Source organism: Hydractinia symbiolongicarpus, chromosome 8, assembly GCF_029227915.1.
Source record: "Hydractinia symbiolongicarpus strain clone_291-10 chromosome 8, HSymV2.1, whole genome shotgun sequence".
Taxonomy (NCBI): Eukaryota; Metazoa; Cnidaria; class Hydrozoa; order Anthoathecata; family Hydractiniidae; genus Hydractinia; species Hydractinia symbiolongicarpus.
This window is the reverse complement of record NC_079882.1, coordinates 18,782,936-18,803,162: the sequence shown is the minus strand read 5'-3', so window position 1 is coordinate 18,803,162 and position 20,227 is coordinate 18,782,936. Positions and strand designations below refer to the sequence as shown.

At 33.8% G+C, this 20,227-nt stretch overlaps 1 protein-coding gene across 2 annotated transcripts; it reads left to right on the top strand.

Moving 5' to 3' along the window:
- The first annotated feature begins 1,447 nt into the window (after positions 1 to 1,447).
- LOC130654219 (F-actin-monooxygenase MICAL3-like) lies at positions 1,448 to 19,265 on the top strand. Of its 2 annotated transcripts, XM_057456764.1 has the most exons (24): positions 1,448 to 1,595; positions 7,250 to 7,758; positions 7,843 to 7,944; positions 8,038 to 8,393; positions 8,588 to 8,845; positions 8,919 to 9,121; positions 9,495 to 9,628; positions 9,727 to 9,880; positions 10,056 to 10,104; positions 10,184 to 10,325; positions 11,226 to 11,360; positions 12,291 to 12,409; positions 12,731 to 12,775; positions 13,171 to 13,515; positions 14,367 to 14,610; positions 14,918 to 15,748; positions 16,057 to 16,335; positions 16,413 to 16,525; positions 16,981 to 17,194; positions 17,352 to 17,522; positions 17,794 to 17,902; positions 18,676 to 18,722; positions 18,850 to 18,918; positions 19,095 to 19,265. In XM_057456764.1, the coding sequence occupies exons 2-23, from the start codon at positions 7,287 to 7,289 to the stop codon at positions 18,879 to 18,881; spliced, it is 4,554 nt and encodes a 1,517-aa protein (XP_057312747.1). In that variant the 5' UTR covers positions 1,448 to 1,595; positions 7,250 to 7,286; the 3' UTR covers positions 18,882 to 18,918; positions 19,095 to 19,265. The 2 variants fall into 2 exon arrangements, with proteins under 2 accessions (XP_057312747.1, XP_057312748.1); XM_057456765.1 differs by lacking the exon at positions 11,226 to 11,360.
- Positions 19,266 to 20,227: the final 962 nt, after the last annotated feature.

The following is a 20,227-nucleotide window of genomic DNA, read 5'->3' as shown; positions in this document are numbered from 1 at the left end:
TATTACTGAATACTACAAGGTATTACAGTGTATTACTAAATACTACAAGGTATTACAGTATACTACCGAATATTACAAGGTATTACAGTGTACTACAAGGTATTACAGTGTATTACCGAATACTACAAGGTATTACAGTGTATTACTGAATACTACAAAGTATTACAGTGTATTACTGAATACTACAAAGTATTACAGTGTATTACTGAACACTACAAGGTATTACAGTGTATTACTAAATACTACAAGGTATTACAGTATACTACCGAATATTACAAGGTATTACAGTGTACTACAAGGTATTACAGTGTATTACCGAATACTACAAGGTATTACAGTGTATTACTGAATACTACAAGGTACTACAGTGTATTACTGAATACTACAAAGTATTACAGTATACTACCGAATATTACAAGGTATTACAGTGTACTACAAGGTATTACAGTGTATTACTGAATACTACAAGGTATTACAGTGTATTACCGAATACTACAAGGTATTACAGTGTATTACTGAATACTACAAGGTATTACAGTGTATTACCGAATACTACAAGGTATTACAGTGTATTACCGAATACTACAAGGTATTACAGTATATTACCGAATACTACAAAGTATTACAGTATATTACTGAATACTACAAGGCATTACAGTATATTACCGAATACTACAAGGTATTACAGTGTATTACTGAATACTACAAGGTATTACAGTGTATTACCGAATACTACAAGGTATTACGGTGTATTACTGAATACTACAAGGCATTACAGTATATTAACGAATACTACAAGGTATTACAGTATATTACCGAATACTACAAAGTATTACAGTGTATTACTGAATACTACAAGGCATTACAGTATATTACCGAATACTACAAGGTATTACAGTGTATTACCGAATACTACAAGGCATTACAGTGTATTACTGAATACTACAAGGTATTACAGTGTATTACCGAATACTACAAGGTATTACAGTGTATTACTGAATACTACAAGGTATTACAGTGTATTACCGAATACTACAAGGTATTACAGTGTATTACTGAATACTACAAGGTATTACAGTATATTACCGAATACTACAAAGTATTACAGTATATTACTGAATACTACAAGCTATTACAGTGTATTTCTGAATATACTACAAAGTAATACAGTGTAAAATACGGGATATTACTATGTACTACACTGTATTACTGTATATTACAAAGATATTATGCTAGGCACTAGTATGTATACTAGGAAGTATTATGTGTTAACAACATTACGACGTTGATAAATTGCTTAACGTCGTGTGTCGGATGTCGTTGGAAGAATACGACAATGTCGGATACGACATATTCACAGACTAAATGGATCCTTCCATGAAGTGCTTCCCGTACCGGCCAGCGATCCGTTTCTAAACAATCTTACCCGATTATCCGGTTAATTTTGTCAACAAACAAAAAAAATATCATAACTTGGCCGCACAGTTATAACAGTTTAGCAGTGACAAGCAAACGCGATGACGAATCAAAGATGTAATCAAATCAACTAAACAGCTAACGAAACACTGATAATCCGCGTAATAAAACAGTTCACGGTACCAGACTTTTACTGATTAATGAGATACAAATTTTAAATCTCAGACTCGTTTTATTAGCTAGCTCAGTGAAGTAGTTGACTTAAATTTTAGCTAAGGCTGCTGGAGGATATTATAGTAGTAGTAGCAGAATTTATTTTCCATATATAGATAATATACAAGGTAATAACTAACTAAAATTTACAAATGGAGGGAGACCTCCTAATAGTAAAATTAATTATTTGTGGCACCGTAGATTATAGCTATATATAGTGGTTATGAACGCTGCCCAAATTATGTACGGCAGCTTGTAAATAGAAGAAAATACATAATCAGGACCCAGCTTATGTACAACAGTTAAGCTTGGTTCTCACTTATGGGCTAATGAGGAGCTAACCATAGTGCACATAATGTGTTAGCTAATTTCAATTTTTGAGCTGCGGGTATCTGATGTATTCTTTTCACGTTCACACTACGGTGCATCGTTAGCTCTTGTAGCCGAATTAACTGTTAGAAAGAATGAGAAAGAAATATAAAAAGAAAGTCTTGTTATTATTACTACTTCGAGAAGACGATGTAGCCTGGAAAGAGAGGAATTAACAAAATTACGAAAAGGAAACTACTTTGGGTCAAAAAGGCAGGGAAAATCTTTTACCCTGAACACCAACTTTTCTCCTTCTTCTTCTAGCATCATTTTTTTTAATTTTGTCAGCCATTTTAGTTTTAAAAAGACCATTCAAAACGAAAGATACTACTTATTTTAACAAAAACAAATCGCTTCGAGCACGATTACAGTACAGTCCAGATGTAAGCGTACGTGTACGCTTAAGTTTCACACCTTTTTCTCGGAGGCGGTAGTTGTTTGTCTTTTGTTCTTATTAGCAATGTTTTTTTAGATCGTATTTTAAAAGTTTAAAAACGAAAAACGGCGATAGAAATGTTTTTTAGATTGCCTTTTCAAAATTTAGGAACGAAAAGTGGCGATAGAAATGTTTTTTTAGATCACATTTTAAACGTTTAAAAACGAAAAACTGTGATAGAAATGTTTTTTTAGATCGCATTTTGAAAGTTTAAAAATGAAAAACCGCTATAGAAATGTTTTTAGATTGCATTTTAAAAGTTTAAAAACGAAAAACGTCGACAGAAATGTTATTTTTAGATCACATTTTAAAAGTTTAAGAATGAAGAACGGCGATAGAAATGATTTTTTAGAAAGTTAAAGAACGAAGAAAGCTTCGTTAGATAGTGTTTTAAGTATTTAAAATGTTATCAACTCTATCAATGTGACATGGTGAGCCATTGTTTGATAGTTTTATAAAATAAAAGATTTGCGTGAAAACTAAATAGACAGCTAGATGCTTTGTTTAAATCTTTTAAGAGATAGAGCTGTTGCGCGCTAGAAAAAAAATGACAATGTTTTTAACAATAAAATGTAGCATGATACTATAAAACGTCAAAAGCTATATTTTTAAATTTTTTCTTTCTTCTGTATTAAAATTTAATTTGTTTTCAAAAATCTTATCTTGAAGGGAAAAGTCCCAAACGTAGGGTTTTTCCGTTTGCGTTGCTAAACGTTGCTTTTTATAAAAAGAAGAAAAGTATGTTTCGACGATAAAGAAATATTACCAAAAGTTTTAAAAGTAGCATTAGTTTTTTTTTTAAATATTTACATCATTGGATTTGTTGTTTTTTAAAAGAGCTTGTGTTTTTTAAATAAATCGAGATTCAAATCGCGTTACTATAATTAGTTTTGTTGTTAAAAAAAATTAAAATTCAATCGCCTTCGTGTTTAATTTATTCTCAAGCAAAGTATTGTTTTTAAACAATGTTTCTTGCTATGCTTTTGTTTTTAACACGAAGCAATTATTTTCGCGCAATTTTAAAAGGAACTCACTATCCTATTGTTTTTTTAATGAAAGCAATTATTTTTGCAAGCTGAGCGTACGTGTACGCTTACATCTGGACTGTACTGTAAGCAGGTACTTTTACGTTCACACTATGGGCTAAGGTTGTAGCGCGTCATACGCACTATGGTTAGCTCATCGTTAGCCCATTGTGAGAACCAAGCTTTATAAATATTATTTGGCACTTATACAACAAACATAACCGGGCCAGGCCGGCTTATGTACGACACTTTTTATATTATTTGGCACTTATGTACCACAGTTAAAAATGTTATTTGGCACATATAGAACGAACATAATCGGGGCAGGCCTGCTTATGTACAACACTTTTATATTATTTCTCACCTATAGAACGAACATAATTGGGTCCGACCGGCTTTTATATCATTCATGACAAGTAAATAGCCCTGTTTGCAAAGTTGTTGTTCTCAAATGAAACAAAATTTTGTGGAAATTAAATTTTGGGGTTCGCAAGTTTAATAATTTAAGGTCATTCTCAGAATTCAATTCCCGCGAAAATACAAATGAGCCCACCCATCCATAAAATCTAGTTCGGTGAAATTTAGTTACTACAAAGTATTTTATGATGAAATGTACTCTTAGTTTATACTAAGAATTATGTCGAGACTATTTTTCCGCTATGCCTTGTTAGTTTTTATTGGTGTTTTATCCTGCAGAGAAAAATTACGTCAAAAAAGATGCCAATAAAAGCCTTCTTAACCAGCCATTATATCAGCAATTATAATCCGGTCAACACGACATAACCAGGAAAAAAACATATTAGGGCAATGGGTACATAATTTGGCCGTCCTGTTTATAAACAGGCTGTTTTCTCAATCTGGGCAGAATAGTTATAGCTCTCGTACTCTGTGCGAAGACCGGAGTTCAATTCCTCTTGATGGTGATTCAACATGGGCGAGTGAATGTTACCATAGCCCCCGGTTAACCCAAGCCATGTGAGAGAAATTGGGGAGATGACACACTGTGTGGGCCGTTGGATGTTACTGGGAGTTGTCTAGTAGAACGTGGGCCCTATTTGGGTCTGCATAGCTCAAAATGACCATTAAGTACCCTAGGACTCTCCATCTAAGCCATAGCCCCTCCTGGAAATAATAGACAGGGTATGTCCCTCGATATTTGTGAGGCTAGCCATTAAAATATACACTATCTATCTATCTATCTATCTATCTATCTATCTATCTATCTATCTATCTATCTATCTATCTATCTATCTATCTATCTATCTATCTATCTATCTATCTATCAAGGGAGAGGCTCGTAATTGGCTTATAACAGGCTTTGAAATAGCAGTCAGACATTGACATTGTCCAACCCAAATGCAAATGCAAAATTGTACGATGAAAATCAATTTTAATCTGATATTTTGTCTGACAGCTACTTACCTCCTTTATATATGTTCAATATTTGAAATGTTACTACCTTTCTCCTTTCTATATGTGGAAATCGAAATACTTATATGTAAAAAATAATGTAATGTATAGTGGTAGATATATGTTATATGCACAAAATTTCCCCCTATAATAAAACAAAGTTTTAATACTAATGAAAACAGAAAAAAAATTGAAGCTGTAAAGAAAACAAACTACAGTACAGTCCAGATGTAAGCATACACGTACGCTCAACTCAAATAATTGCTTTCATTAAAAAAAACAATAGGATAGCAAGTTCCTTTCAAATTGCGCGAAAATAATTGCTTCGTGTTAAAAACAAAAGCATAGCAAGAAACATTGTTTATAGACAATACTCTGCGCGAGAATAAATTAAACGCCAAGGCCATTGAATTTTTATTTTTTTTAACAACGAAACTAATTATAGTAACGCGATCTAAAAAAAAAAATTTCTATCGCGTTTTTCGTTTTTAAACTTTTAAAATGCGATCTAAAAAAACATTTCTATAGCCGTTTTTCGTTTTTAAACTTTTTAAAATGCGATCTAAAAAAGCATTTCTATTAAAATTAAAGTTTCAATCTTTGTTAAAATATAATAATTTCTATTGCTTGAAAGCTTTATTTAACCTGCGCAACCAACAATGCCTTCTCGCTAGTTTATTTAGTTTCCACGCAAAACATTTGTTTAATAAAAATATTAAACAATGGCTCTTCGTGTCACATTGATAGAGTTGATAACATTTGCAATTATGCTATCGGGAATAGTTATGTTAACACTATTTAACAATAGTTACGCACAGTTATAATGAGCTATTTTTTCTTCAATAATCTTTTGTTTATTACGCACAAGTTAATGACTTACAAGACTCGCAAGATAATTAATAAGAACAAAAGACAAACAACTACCGCCTCAGAGAAAAAGGTGTGAAACTTGAGCGTACGCGTACGCTTACATCTGGACTGTACTGTAATAGAGTAAGAAGAAATAATGAAGTGTTAAGAATACTGAATGTTCTTAAAATGTATGTAATTACGTATACAGCTTCAGTTTAATGTTTATAAATCACAATACTCATTTGGTTACTTTTTGAGTACTTTCCTTCCTGAATGGATATAATGTACTTTGGTATTGTTTCTTGTGTCCGTCAGACCATAAAATGCTGTGTCTAAGTCATTCCCACTGCTTGCAGTTAATATCTCTGTGTCTGTCTCGATGTCGCTATCAGCAGCTATCATTTCAGTGTCAATCTCTACATTTTCACAGTGGTGCTTATTATTGTTTGCTTGCTGCTTTGCGGTAAATGTTAGTACGAAAATTCTTGTGTTTCTGAATACAGTTTTTACCCTATGCCGGACAGTTTTTGGCTCCTCCACTGACATAAACAGAATTTACAAGGTGTTAGTTGTTGTTTCGGTTCTTGCTAAATGCAGTTGTTAGTGGAATGTCTTTGTATTGGCTTGTAAACCGCATTCACCTCCAGTGTTTTTGCTGATTTCATTGTTTCAATTTCTTGTTGCACTTTTTGGTGAATTTTGTTTCTACCAGTAACTTTCTATGGACAGTGTCATTGTTTATGCCCTCAACGATGTGATCTTTAATCAAGCTGTCATGGCAGGCAACACAAAAATTGCAATTTTTGCCGAGTATTTTGATGTCTGTAACAAAATCATCAAAAGTTTCACCACTCTTATGTATTCAATTGTTGAAGGTGTGTCTCTCTAGCGTTTTATTTGCAAACTTTTCAAGTTGTTCAATAATAAAATTGCCTTTCTCTTCAGTAACATTCAGCGACTGGTAAATCTTTTTGAGTTTCTTCGCTTAAAGTGTATCTTAACATGGCAGACTAATATTTGTCTGGATTTGTGGCCAGTTCAGTGATAATGACATACTCTTGGGATTTCGCCTTTCATATCTTAAAGCGTGTCTTATGGCACTGTAATTTAGTGGTTATAACTCTCTCACTTATTGCGAGAGACCGGGGTTCGATTCCCCCTGGCGGCAATTCAATGTTCAATTCAATGAGTGAATGTTACCGTAGCCCTGGGTTAACCCAAGCCATGTGAGGGAAATTGGGAAGATAGCACACTGTGTTAAAGAAAAAGCATGTCAGGCTTCAAGCACTATGTGTCTCACTGGCTCAGATTTTCCCAAAAGTTTAGCCCATTTAACACACATTTGTGTAATATCAACCAATTTTTTATTTGTTTTCTATGATTTCTGAAGATATTTTACACATCCCCAAAATAACAAGAAAATTTTTGAAGTATAAAATAATAAAAATATGTCTGACATGTGGCATATAAAAATATGCCACATGTATTTTGAATAGGTTATTATCATATAATTTATTACTGTTTTTAGATAAATCCATATTTCAAAAAATTCAGTGACTTGGACTATGGATGATGAAGATGGAAGTGAGTCTGCTGTAACTGCTGAATCCATATATGATGAATTTCTTGCAACCACAGACTTAATGCCAACACTCACTGTTTTTTATAAATTGTGTAAACAACTTGATATTAATCCTAAAAACAACAAAACTATATTCACATCATTAAAGGCAAAGTTAAAGTCTTGGAAATGTCAAACATTATTCAACAAATTAGAGAAAAAAAGTAAACATGTTGACTATAAGAATAAGCCATGTGCTAAAAATAAAGTTTTGATAATTGGTGCTGGACCAGTTGGACTCCGTACAGCTGTGGAGATTGCACTGTTAGGTGCTCATGTTATTGTCATTGAAAAAAGAGACAGCTTTTCTAGAAATAATGTTTTGCATTTGTGGCCTTTTTTAATTGTTGATTTAAAAGCCATTGGAGTTAAATCTTTCTTTGGAAAGTTTTGTGCTGGTTCTTTGGATCATATTAGTAAGTGGTAATATCACTATAATGTGTCAAGTTTATGTTTCACTATGAACCTAGCTTTTAATTCATGTTTTCATGGCATTTAAGGTATTCGGAGGCTGCAGTGCATTTTGTTAAAGATCTGTTTACTATTGGGTGTTCAAGTGTTCCCAAAAACCTTGTTTACAGATCTTGTAGAACCGAATGAAGGTGAGGAGCTTAAACCATTATAAAATAAACATTTACCATTATTATTGAATGTAGAGGTAATTACAATATTCAGTATGTTGTAATTTTTTTTAGGAAAAGGATGGTATGCAAAAATCAAGCCGCCATCTTCACCATTGAATGCTTTTGAATTTGATGTTATTGTTGCCTGTGATGGCAAGAACAATTCATTAAAGTTTAAACGGAAAGAATTTCGAGGGAAGTTAGCTATTGCTATCACTTGTAATTTTGTAAATAAACAAACCAGTGAAGAGGCAAGAGTTGAAGAGATCAGTGGTGTAGCTTTTATATATAACCAAGAATTTTTTCATCAACTTACTGAACGCACAGGAGTTGAATTGGAAAATATTGTATACTATAAGGGTGAAACTCATTATTTTGTCATGACTGCGAAGAAGAAAAGTCTACTGAATAAAGGTGTAATAAAACAGGTATGAAAATTTAGTTCCAACCACTATTAACTGGATTTATTTTGGAGAATATGGCTACAAAAGTAGCATAATTTAAAAAAAGTGCTATAGAAACTGGAAGTGACTTTGATTTTATGGTTATGCATTGATTGTTTTAGTTTCTATGCATTTAATAATTAATTGGGACCATTCTTCTTTGTTTTTTTTTGCTTTAGGACAGTAAAGACGTATTTGAATTGTTATCATCAGGTAATATTAGTCATCAGGCCTTGTTACAATATGCAAAAGAAGCTGCTGATTTCTCAACGAAGTATCAGTTGCCTCACCACGAATTTGCTTTAAACCACCAGGGTAAAGAGGATGTTGCTATGTTTGACTTCACTTCAATTCATCAGGCGGAAAGTTCTTCAAAGATTTTGGAAAGAAAGGGGAAAAGGTTGCTAATGTGCATTGCAGGCGATGTGCTCTTAGAAGTAAGCTTCCTTTCACCTTAAATGTTAAAAAATATTAATCAATGTCTAAACAAGTGAATTAAATTGTTTTTAGCCTTTCTGGCCAACTGGCTCTGGATGTGCTCGAGGATTTCTTGGAGCATTTGATGCTGCCTGGATGATAAGAGGATTTGGTTTAGGTCGCGAGTCACTGGACTTGATACAAGAAAGGGAGAGTATCTTCAAAGATCTCCCTCAAACCAAGCCGAGTTCACTGATACGGTTCCATGATAAATATTCAATAAACCCTGCAACTAGGTATAGCATCCATTCCAAACGCTCTCCTTCAACTCCTTATCTATTATACTTTTTTGTGATTAAAGGTGTTTAAATTACGAAAAGCTTCGGTTTTAATGAATTGATTTTATTCTTTGTTTATACGTTTTTATAAAGGTGTTTAAATTAAACAATACCAAATGTGGAACTTATTGGACAATTATTTCAATCTCCATTTCATTGTAACATTACTTTTGAGTTTAGTCAACAAACATCGTTTTTTTTTATACCTTTTGATGGTGATATTGACTAAAATAATGTTCCCCTAATCATGAAAATGTAGATTTAAGTTTATAAGTTATAAAGCATAACATCAAAGTGCAATTAATCCACTGAAATTTCTATACCTTTATAGGTATTTAAATTTAAATGCACGTCGTGTACAGAAGGACCAAATAAAACATTTGTTAGATGCGTCAGATGGAACAGTTGACTTAGAAAATTGGGCATCAAAAGAACCAATTAAAGAATCATCGAAACCAGTCAAAGGTAAAATTGGGTCCAGATTTTACATCAGTGTTTATGCAGCCTTTAATTTGTGTGTGCTTATAGTTTTTAAAATTTATTTTACGTTTTTACTATTTTAGTGAAGAAAAAGGAAGTTGATCCCAACACACTTTTAAAATGGTGTAAAGAGCAGACAGCAGACTACCCTAACGTTGAAGTAATTAACATGAGTTCGTCCTGGCGAAGTGGGCTAGCATTCTGTGCTATTATACATCGCTATAGACCACATTTGATGTAAGTTTAGTATGTAAATTTGATGGTGATCCAATAGGTTTTTTTTTAACTTGAAGTGTGTTGGTAAAGTGCCTAAGAAAAATTATTAGTTTTGACCATAATTGACTGTGTTTTTATTATGATATATTATTGACAGATCTTTTACTGTTATAAGTAACTTGTCTGTTTTATCTAGTGATTATTTCGCATTGGATCCCAATGACGTTGAAGGGAATTGTGAAATGGTAAACTAAGTTACTTCACATTCACGCTGTTTGTTTTGATTTTATTTACACTGAGATATGTTCTTTTCACTTCATTTAGGCTTTTTCAGTTGCAGAAGAGCACCTTGGCATACCTCCAAAAATATCTGGACACGATTTAGCTACACAGAAAAATGCTGACATACTTGCTATTATGGCTTATGTGTCATTGTATTATGAAGCTTTAAGTAACGAAACGCCAGGTACTATATATCAAGTTTTCTATCACATGGAGAAATTTACACAGGTTTTTGTTTTGTGTGTTATAAAGAACTTATTTTGGGGCAGCAGAAAAATTGTTCAAAAGTTCTATAAAAGTGAACCTTTCCTAAAATGCTTGTCAACAATAGTCCTCTTAATTTATAAATTCACTTTCTCTTTTTCTTCACTATATGTTCATTGAGTTGGCAATAAAAGGTATCTCGATGTTTTTAATGAAGATATTTCTTCTTATCAATAAATAAACATGTATGTTGGTACCGATTTTAACTGATTTTTTTAGTTTGTAAAATACGCACTCAACTTAATTTCATCTTAAATTAAGGGGGTTCATCTAATATTGAACATTTACAACTGTATTATATTATCTTGAGGCCCTAAAGTGGCATTTAAAGAGTCTCTAATAGTGACGATATAGGTGATAAGTGTCCTCAGGTGAGTTTCTAGATGAACCCCCTTAAAAAAACTAAACTGACTACAGAGAATGTGAGCACACTTATATTTGCTGAAATAAAAAAACAACCTTAGCAAGATGAACTGTTGTGGAAAATCTTATGTTTATATTTTGGCAAACACGCGGGAGAAGATAAAATTATCTTGTATTTTTTTAAAAAAACTTTTATGTTTTTAAAAAACTTTTAAATTTTCCGCATGAAGATATTGTGAAAATATTTCTCTGCTGCAAATATCAATCTTGTTAAGGTAATAAACATAAAACTTTAATTTACTATAACCACGACAATAAACACTTGGAACATTTAAAATATTTAACAACCTAGTAATTCATTGACTTGTACTCAATGCATACAACATCATGATATTGCACGTTTCACGCACGATAATAAATGCTCCACTAATGTATACTAAAACGTATCAATTTTTAGTTTTTGTTTTTAACAACAACATAACCAAACCCGAAAAAGAAGAAGTATTGAAATTGCCAAGCCCACGTGTGCCAGTTGAACCAATCAGACCAATACCAAGAAGTCCAAAGCGTTTTGGCTTCAGGGTAGCAATAGGTAACGCTACGAGTGATTTGTATGTATATTTTATTAACAATGAGCAACTTGCAATTCGTGGTTAAAACGTGATTTGTCTATATAAAACCAGCTGTCGTAGTTTTAATGAGCTAAGCTGTGAGTTGAACTTTAAAAAGAGTAGTTACATAATTATTATTTTAAGAATAACAACGCCTATTTAATGTTATTTTAAAAGTATAATCATTTTATCCAAAATAAAAATTAACAGGATCACGAAAGGTAAATGTGATTTGTGTATGTAAATTTGTTGCCAGTGTTTTTAAATGTTGTGAAACCTTGTCATTAAACTTAAATAATAGAATGCATTTCGATGGGAGAAAATTTTGCCTCACAAGGTAAACTGTATTTAATTCCAATAGAAACATCCACGCGTATCGACTCGAAACACAAAGACAGTTGGTTTGTTGTCCCGAAACTGATATTGAAGTAAATTGTCGAAATTTTGCATGTGTGCAATTCATTAGAAACAAAAGCATAAAAAAATTAAAGACTCAATATTATTTTTATCCAGAAAATAAAATTATATAAAATACTCTCTACATACAAAGGTGCTTACGGTATATTTCTATTGAAACATGGTTTCTCGTTATGTATAAAAAACTCTCTTTAATATCTCCAAAATGTAATAAATAGGTTTAGATGCAAGAACTTCAAAATTTTCAAAGAACGACAATTATATAGTTCTTGCATCTGACCATTGTAGGGAGTATTTTTTATTATATTTTTCTGAAGATCATAGTTGTGGTCAGAACCGAAAGCTCATTTAAAAAAAAAAATGTTTTTAAAATTATTTTTCATACTTGACATGTATACTCATGTATAAAAACGTGTTAGCAAAGAATACTGCTTTCGCTATATTGAGGTTTAGTTCATTTTAAGTTGATTGATTTATGAACACCCGCATTTTAGTCTCGAAGAAAAGCGTTAAGGCGGTACAATTGAAAGATGGAAAGCCAGCTGACACACTACCATCTAAGACACCAACATCAAAAATGTCAATCCTTACGAAGCTATCGAGAAGATCAAAGGTTTGATTTGTCATCCTTCTCTTTGTTCATAAAAATAATTTCATGTACTGCAGTTGTATACAGTCCGCAATGTCGCAGCTCGACTTTCTGTTGCAACATGCTCTTCTGCTTATTATACAGTCTTGACATGTAAAACAATATAAATTAGTGGGCTCAAACACAAGTTTGTCCAGGCGAAGCAGGAAGATAGCATTTCACATCAGCATTTTTTTCCGTGGTGAATTAGAACGGCGGTACATTACAGCTACAGTTTTTACGACTAGTATTGGAGTGACATCTGTGCTCTGTGTGAGTGTAAATGTTTTTTTCTTTACATTTTAGAAAACAAAACTAAGAAAGAAATCGAAGAAAGATAAAGAAAACAAGGCAAGACATGATATGTTTATTTACTTGGTGGTAGCGGCCGCGATGGAAAGCGCTGCTATTTTTTGTGTGGCTTAGTCAAAACTAATATACCATGACCACAAATCTTGTTTCAATTGATTGAATATCTTTTTTGTGTGTTTTTTATTATTATTTGACAAAAATACAACCACATAAAAACAGAAAGCCTAGACCTCCTAAGATGTTTTGGGGTGAAAGCAGTCAACTTACACCTCGTGACTAAAAAACTAGATTTCGTAACTAACGTACAATTATAGAGTTAGAATATAATTTGAAACATTGAACACGCATGCAAAGATCTATTTTTAAAACTAGGTTAAACGGATTTTTTTCTCATAATTTGACGTATGAGTCATTAACCTTCCGCTGTTTTCTAGCTGCTGACAACCGACGATAAAAATATCATGTTAAAATCATTTGAGCGAGCACATCTCAGCAATGGAAATATTTCTCATTCTGACCAAAGTGGACTTTCATCAAGTGATAGCAGTCCGACTAAAACGCATTTTCCAGCATCACCTATCGATGTTAATAATTTGGTAGCACGAACTTCTGAGAGGGATAGAAAAAAGAATGAAGAAAATACGGAATTGAGGAATGGAATCAACCCTTCAACTGGGCAGGATAAATTTAAAAGAATTTCTCAATTAGCTGAAGCTGTGTTTGGCGATACGATAGTTCAAAGTACTGGTCAGGCGCGTGAAGCTCAACCAAGAGAAAATGTAGGTTCATTAAGCTTAGAAAGACAGACAGTGGTAATTTAACTATGCACTGAGCGTTTATATTACATATTTGAAAGAAAAGGAGGATGTCTTATGCTCACAGGTGGCACAGTATGTTTGTAATGATTAAAATACTCGATCTCCTAAAATTTTTGACACGTAAAACAATATATCTTTTGGTCCCCTGCCATATCGCAGTTATCTAGAAATAAAATCGGGGCTTGAATATTTTGGTATATTGAACCAACATCCCGGGTTACTGGACGAATTTGTTTAGTAACTCTTTAGATAGTTTCCTAACCGAATAAAAAAGATTGGAAAACTGAAGGCAATACCACTTTGCAGAATGCTGTAGCTTCTATCATGAAGGATTATATTAGTGTCATTATTATTTACCAACGTGTTTGGTTAAGTTAGCTTTCCTTTCACTTCATCTGTCACGTTATAACATAAGCAAAATTTTGTTTTTTAACAAGCAAAATTCTGTTTTTTCACAAGCAAAATTCTGTTTTTTCATTTATGTTCTTAAGCGAAAAATGGTAGATGCAGATAGCACCAACAGAGTATAATATATGCTTTTTGATTTGAAAATATCTGAATGTATTAAAGGCATTATTATGATGTTTTTGGCCGGTTCCGCGAAAACTCTCTATATTTTAAACTTTTTTGTCAGGCCACTGAGAATTTGAGACAATAAGAGTATACTATGTTTAGGAAGTCGTGTAAAATGTCTGGATTTTATAGGTACAGATAGTCTTTTTTTTCTTTTATTAGTTGCAGTTAACGCGGTCTTTTAGAGTTTATCATCGCCTAATCTACACTTTAGTATTATTTACTTTCTTATTTTTAAGCTAACAGAGAGTGAGAAATGTCACTTTTGTTCAAGAAAAGTCTACGTCATGGAGCGCCAATCAGCCGAAGGTTTATTTTTCCACCGAAAATGTTTTCGGTGCTGTGTTTGTAAATGTCAGCTGTTGCTTGGCAACTACGCCTTTTTTGACGATGACGACACAGAGGGGAGCTTCTACTGCAAGATGCATTACAACAGGTTGATTTATAAAACGGAGGAGACGACACCAGCGAAGAAAGTGTCAGGTACCTAGTTTTACTTCCCACCGTGGTTAATCTTGCGAAAGTAACTGCACTCGTGTGACTTTGTCCATGCTTTGTTGTTGATGCTGATTGGATGCAGACACTCATTGTTTTATTCGGTGTAAAGAATTTTTTATAATGTTTATGCACGTAACCCGTCGTGTTATCGTCTTCGTTTTGACAATTAAAAAACTTTTTTGCATCTATCTCGTGATGTGTATCATTATAACCTCACTGAAAGTGTTTGGTTGTGATCTCAGCTAATACTGGATATCCTATAGAATTACATATCTAACTTAACTTTATCTAGATAGACGAAGGCGTCCTCTCACGCAAATTATAGAGAAAAGCGATGTTAGCGAGGCCTTTAGAAAGAAATCGACGGAGGAGATCGAACTTTCTCCTAAATTTTCACGTCAAGTCCGTGATATTCAGGCTAAGCTAAAAGAGAATCTTCCCGAGATTGAAGTAAAGCAACAACCAAACAAGACACGTTGTTCATCAAATCTCACGATGCCGGAAAATGTTGACGGTAAGCCTGACGAACAGTTGGAAGATGCTGGACCTTACGATAAATTCGCCGCGAGGTCACTGCTAGATAGGCATCCAAGTATTACCAAATGTTCACCACAGAAAGTCAAAACAAGCAGTTTCTTTACAGCTTCGAAATTCAGCGTGTCAACACCAAACTTGACAAAACTTATTCAGGAAGACTCCATGTTTGAAAAGGAACGAAATGAACACGTTGAAAAACTCAGTTATTCATATAGCAGAAAGAAGTTAGCTTTGAGTGAAGAGCTGGTTCAACAAGACAATGTTTTACCGGAACAGATAAAGGTCAGAAAGAGGCTATTGGTACCAGACGATTTAAAATCGCAAAATGATAACGACGATGAAAATTCGGCCTGGCTGCGCGATACTTACGGCAGTGAACTGTATCGTGAAAGGAATAATAGTTTTAAAGTTACGCGACAAGACAGCATTGGCGCCGTACAGAGGAGGCCTATGGAAGAACGGCGAGCGCAGTATCCTGTGTCGATGGCATTTAGCGAAGGCTTGCGTGCGGCTGGCTTTAAGCCGCTCTCGATTGCTATTGACATCGATGACATGTCTGAAGACATTCCACCCCCTGCAGAAGAGGGTAATTTTGATTTTATTAATTGGGTGTGTGTGGGGATGGGGGATGGTGGTAATTTGTCAATTATATTATAATGAACTTGATCTCTATATTCTACGCAAGTGAAAAACATGTACATATGTGAAAAATAAATTGTAGATTGGTCTCGATGGCGTTAATCTTTTTCAGAGTTTTAGTCTTTTTAACTGCCGCGAAATTGATCTGAGAATATACACTCATCCGAACTATGGCAGTGGTTAATTGTGGTTAGTTTTTTAGGTTCCAAACGCAATAAATGAGACTTAAAGTTACTTTTTTCTTTCTTACACTAGCCAAACCAAAGAAAAAGAAGAAACTTGTCTTAAAGAAGAAGAAGAAAGAAAAGAAAGTTACAAAAGAAGACATCATAGAAGAACAAGACGAAGAAGGTCAAGTTTGGCCAAAGAAAGTGAATACTTCTAAAGACAGACGAAAATCATTCGAGAAGTCGATTGAAAAATCGACTGAAAAATCACCCAAACTGGCGAAATTTTCACCGCTGGGTAAAGGTAAAGAAAAGAAAAAGAAACAGCAACAAAGAGATGACGATTGGGTGTTAGTCAAAGCTGGTGGTAAGAAATTTTGTTCGCTCCCTATAAGAGTAGGCTAAATACCTTTACAGTAAAGAACGTCACCTTCTTTCTAACAGAGTATCCAAAAAGCGAAGAGGAGATGTTATCTGACTCCACATCAAGTGAAGAAGAGGAACCTGAGGAAAAACAAGTAGGTCTCCTCAGAAGAGCACTTGGCAAAAAAACAAAGGTATAAACCTTCTGTCAGTGTATTTGTTTTAAAGGGGCTACGAACCGGTTAGAATGCTCACATTCCGTATATCCCACGCACATATTAAAAATCCGGTAAACGCGTTTTGCGCAATGAACAGACCAGCGAACTTTGCTCGCTGGTTCAAGATTTTTTTTCGAAAAGTATATTACAAAGAAATATTTCAGCAAGACTCATTCTGGATGAAAACATGACCAAGGCTGGAGAAGATAAAAATTCTAGATATATCTATATGTTCGAGTCTGTAAATTACATACATGCCGGAAAAATAGCCAGTTTTGTTTTTCGCCGCCATCAGCTCGACAGTTTTTGCATGTGAAATTGCGAAAATATGGCTTAGTAGTTAAATAAGCGTTCCGGCCATTTGATAAACCCTTTCTATTATTCTGAAAACTATATTTTTTATTGATCATTTTCCCCTTTTTTTTATACAGAAGAGACAGTTAACTGATAAGGAACTAACGTTGCTCGAAGAAAAAAAGAAGAGAAAAGAAAAAAAGAAAATCGAGAAAGAACTGAAAGAGAGACAAACGAAGCGTTTATGGGAGGCACAGTCTATACAACGCAAACTCAATGAGGTGGATGTGAAACAGTTCGAACTTGAAGAACGCGCTAGACAGGTTGAGAAGGACTTGCAGGATGAAACGAGTATGTCTTTGATGAACGCCATTGCTGTAACGGTCTATTATTTTGTCCGTCGCTAACTTTGGTGCAAGATTTGAGCTATCGCTGTCACCGTATTTTCTGCGTACGTAGGGAGTTCGGAGTAAAAGAAAGATACAACATATATTTTTATTTTTATTAGTGCCGGAAGAAAGAATCAACAGCTTTATGTTTGAATGGTTTCATCTTGTCAACGAAAAAAATACCTTGCTTAGGTTTGAGTCTGAACTCGTTATTCAATCCAATTCGATCCAACTCGAAGATAGACAGGCACGGTTGGAGCAACAGATCAGAGACCTGCTTACTTGTGAACGTAAGTTTTCTGTCCGCATATTTTTTGTGTAAGAGAGAAATAAAGAGAAGTTACAAACTTCATTTGCGGATTAGTTTGCTGTTAATACTCAACTAAAAAAACAAAGGTAAACTTTTTTTGGTATCAAAATTATTCCACAAAAAATTTTTACGACTGACTTTACCGGTTTACGCTATTTTATCTCATTCTTGTGTTCGGGCGTTTTTGATTACTGCTTTTTCTGTTAGCCTAATCGGTTTTAGGTTTTATATTTTTATGATTTTATTTGCAGGACCAAAGCCTAACTCACACGACGAGATCGACCGACTTACGAAAGAACTCGTTGACACAGTGGAGCAAAGAAACGCGCTCGTTGAGTTACTCGAAGAAGATCGTCTAAGGTTAGATGCTTTTATTTCTCGACTAATTTATGTATATATGCTTTATTTAAAAGCAACACCAGGCTGTAATCTCATTTAATTTTAAGCAACTAATAAGCCAGCAAGTTAAATAAAACTTTAAACAAAAATAACGACAAATTAAATATGGACTTCTGTAGCATGTTCACATGGAAGGTTTCACATAGAGAGAGAATAATTCAAGACTTATTTCCTAGGCTTTTTCTTTCTTTTACGCTTATACCAGACTTTTAACAGGAGAAAAAAAGGGTGTGAAAGAAGTCTTCACTTCCTAAAATTCCTAAATCCCCGAAATACCGCACATTAAAACACGAGCCTGAAATCTCATGAAAATTTAAGCAACTAATAAGCCAGCCTCGGATGCTAATAAACCTTGGCAGGCAGAATAAAAGCCCGAAATAAAAGTGTTTGATTTCATCCTCCGAAATAACGCACATTAAAAAAAAAGTCTCAGATGGTATTCGCGCTCATCAACATGTAAAAGAAATAGAAGATCCAACCAATTCTAATCTAGCTACTTTCATCGGAATTAATAAAAGGAAATAAATTAAATTTGCAAATTTAAGAAAAACTCCCAAAAACAGTTGCCTTGAATTTTCTTCTTTTTTTAAAGTATCCACATTGCGTCCTCATCTTGAGGCTTCCACTGTGCTAACAAACAGCACTTTTGTCATAAAGACAAATGCCCTGGGAATGAAGTTGATTTGAATTCCACTGGGGTGAGTGTTTAGACCGCTTTCTTGTTTTCTTTTCAGGGAAATGGAAGAGGACAAGAACTTAAAAGAAATATTTGCTAACAAAGGTACTTCCTTTTCTATCATTTTCTATTCACTTATCTTTGTTGGTTTTAAAACAATTTTTTATGTTTAAAAATATTGTAGCTCTGTTTACATTTTACACAAAAGGTAACTGTCTTTTTACTTCCATAGCTCATGACCTCGGCATGGATAGATTGATATAATCGAGTTTCATTTGAGAAAACAAAGACAATAAAACAGGTATATAAGAAGTGCAAAAAAAATTCAGGAGAATGTACTTCCAGTTAGAAAATTTCTTTATTCTTTTTTTTCCTGTCGTTTAATCACATCATAAGCTGATTTTGTCAATCCACGAAAATCAGCATCGAGGTCCTGTTTCGTACAAATGTAATGCATTGGCAAATTTCTTTTTATAGATCACAGATATGTATACTGCACTACGTTTGGTATTGTCAGTACCATCATTTATATTCTTCGCGATCCACACAAATTCAACGCACGGTAAATCAATCGTACACCCTTTATGATTGTTTATGTTGTTTTATAAATTGCTGAAAAAAGAGATGCTTCTAATAAAGCTTGGCTTCCACTGAGCGCTTTTTCTAGACACCCTGTGACACTCCTTAACGTTAAGCTTCTTTTTTCGACTTTTCGAATAAAATTTGATTGGAACGTCGTTAACACTATTAATTTTTCTCAAACAAAAACAACTTCAATTATTTGCTAGTGTTGCAATAAAATGGAATAATAAACAGACATCAGTAGATATGACTTTCAAAATGTCAGGTGTAGGTTTTTGGTAAACTTCATTTTTACAAGAAAAAAATTTTTTGTTTTTTTTGTAAAACTGATAGATGCCATGCAAAAAACAACAGAGAGGGGTATTATTATCATACTAGAAAACTTTTTGCAAATCATTAGAGATGGTGAGTACTTTCCAAAACTGAAAAAATTTAATCCTGCTAAAAGTATTATTCCCTTGATGTACACGGGAGTGGTTTCCTTGTTATATTATTTTTTATAAAATTCCAGTTTTTAACACGCTAAAACTTCTACCTAATTATGTCATCTTCAAAACGATTCTAGATGCATGTATACTTGATTGCCTGCCAGCCTGCCAACGAATGTTCTTAAAGTGGAAATATTGCAATATATGACTGTTTAAAACTATTTCCAAAAAAAAATAAAAAATAATCACCATAACGAACAAGTTAAAAAGACAAGCACGTCATTTTCCTACTTTTTATCCATCGTAAACATACGAGGTATACTGTAGTTATACGGAGTGTGGGAACATTAGTTTGATTGCAAAAAAGGATTATGGCATACAGATTGTGAGATACCGAGAGTATGTTAGTATATGGAATGTGAGATGCTTAGTATACGGAGTGTGACATGCTTAGTATACGGAGTCAACCTCGTCCCCAGGACCTCTTTTCGCTTTTTTGATATCGGGGATGGCGCCATCCCCGATATCAAAAAAGCGAAAAGAGGTCCTGGGGACGAGGTTGTATACGGAGTATGACATGCTTAATATACGAAGTATGCT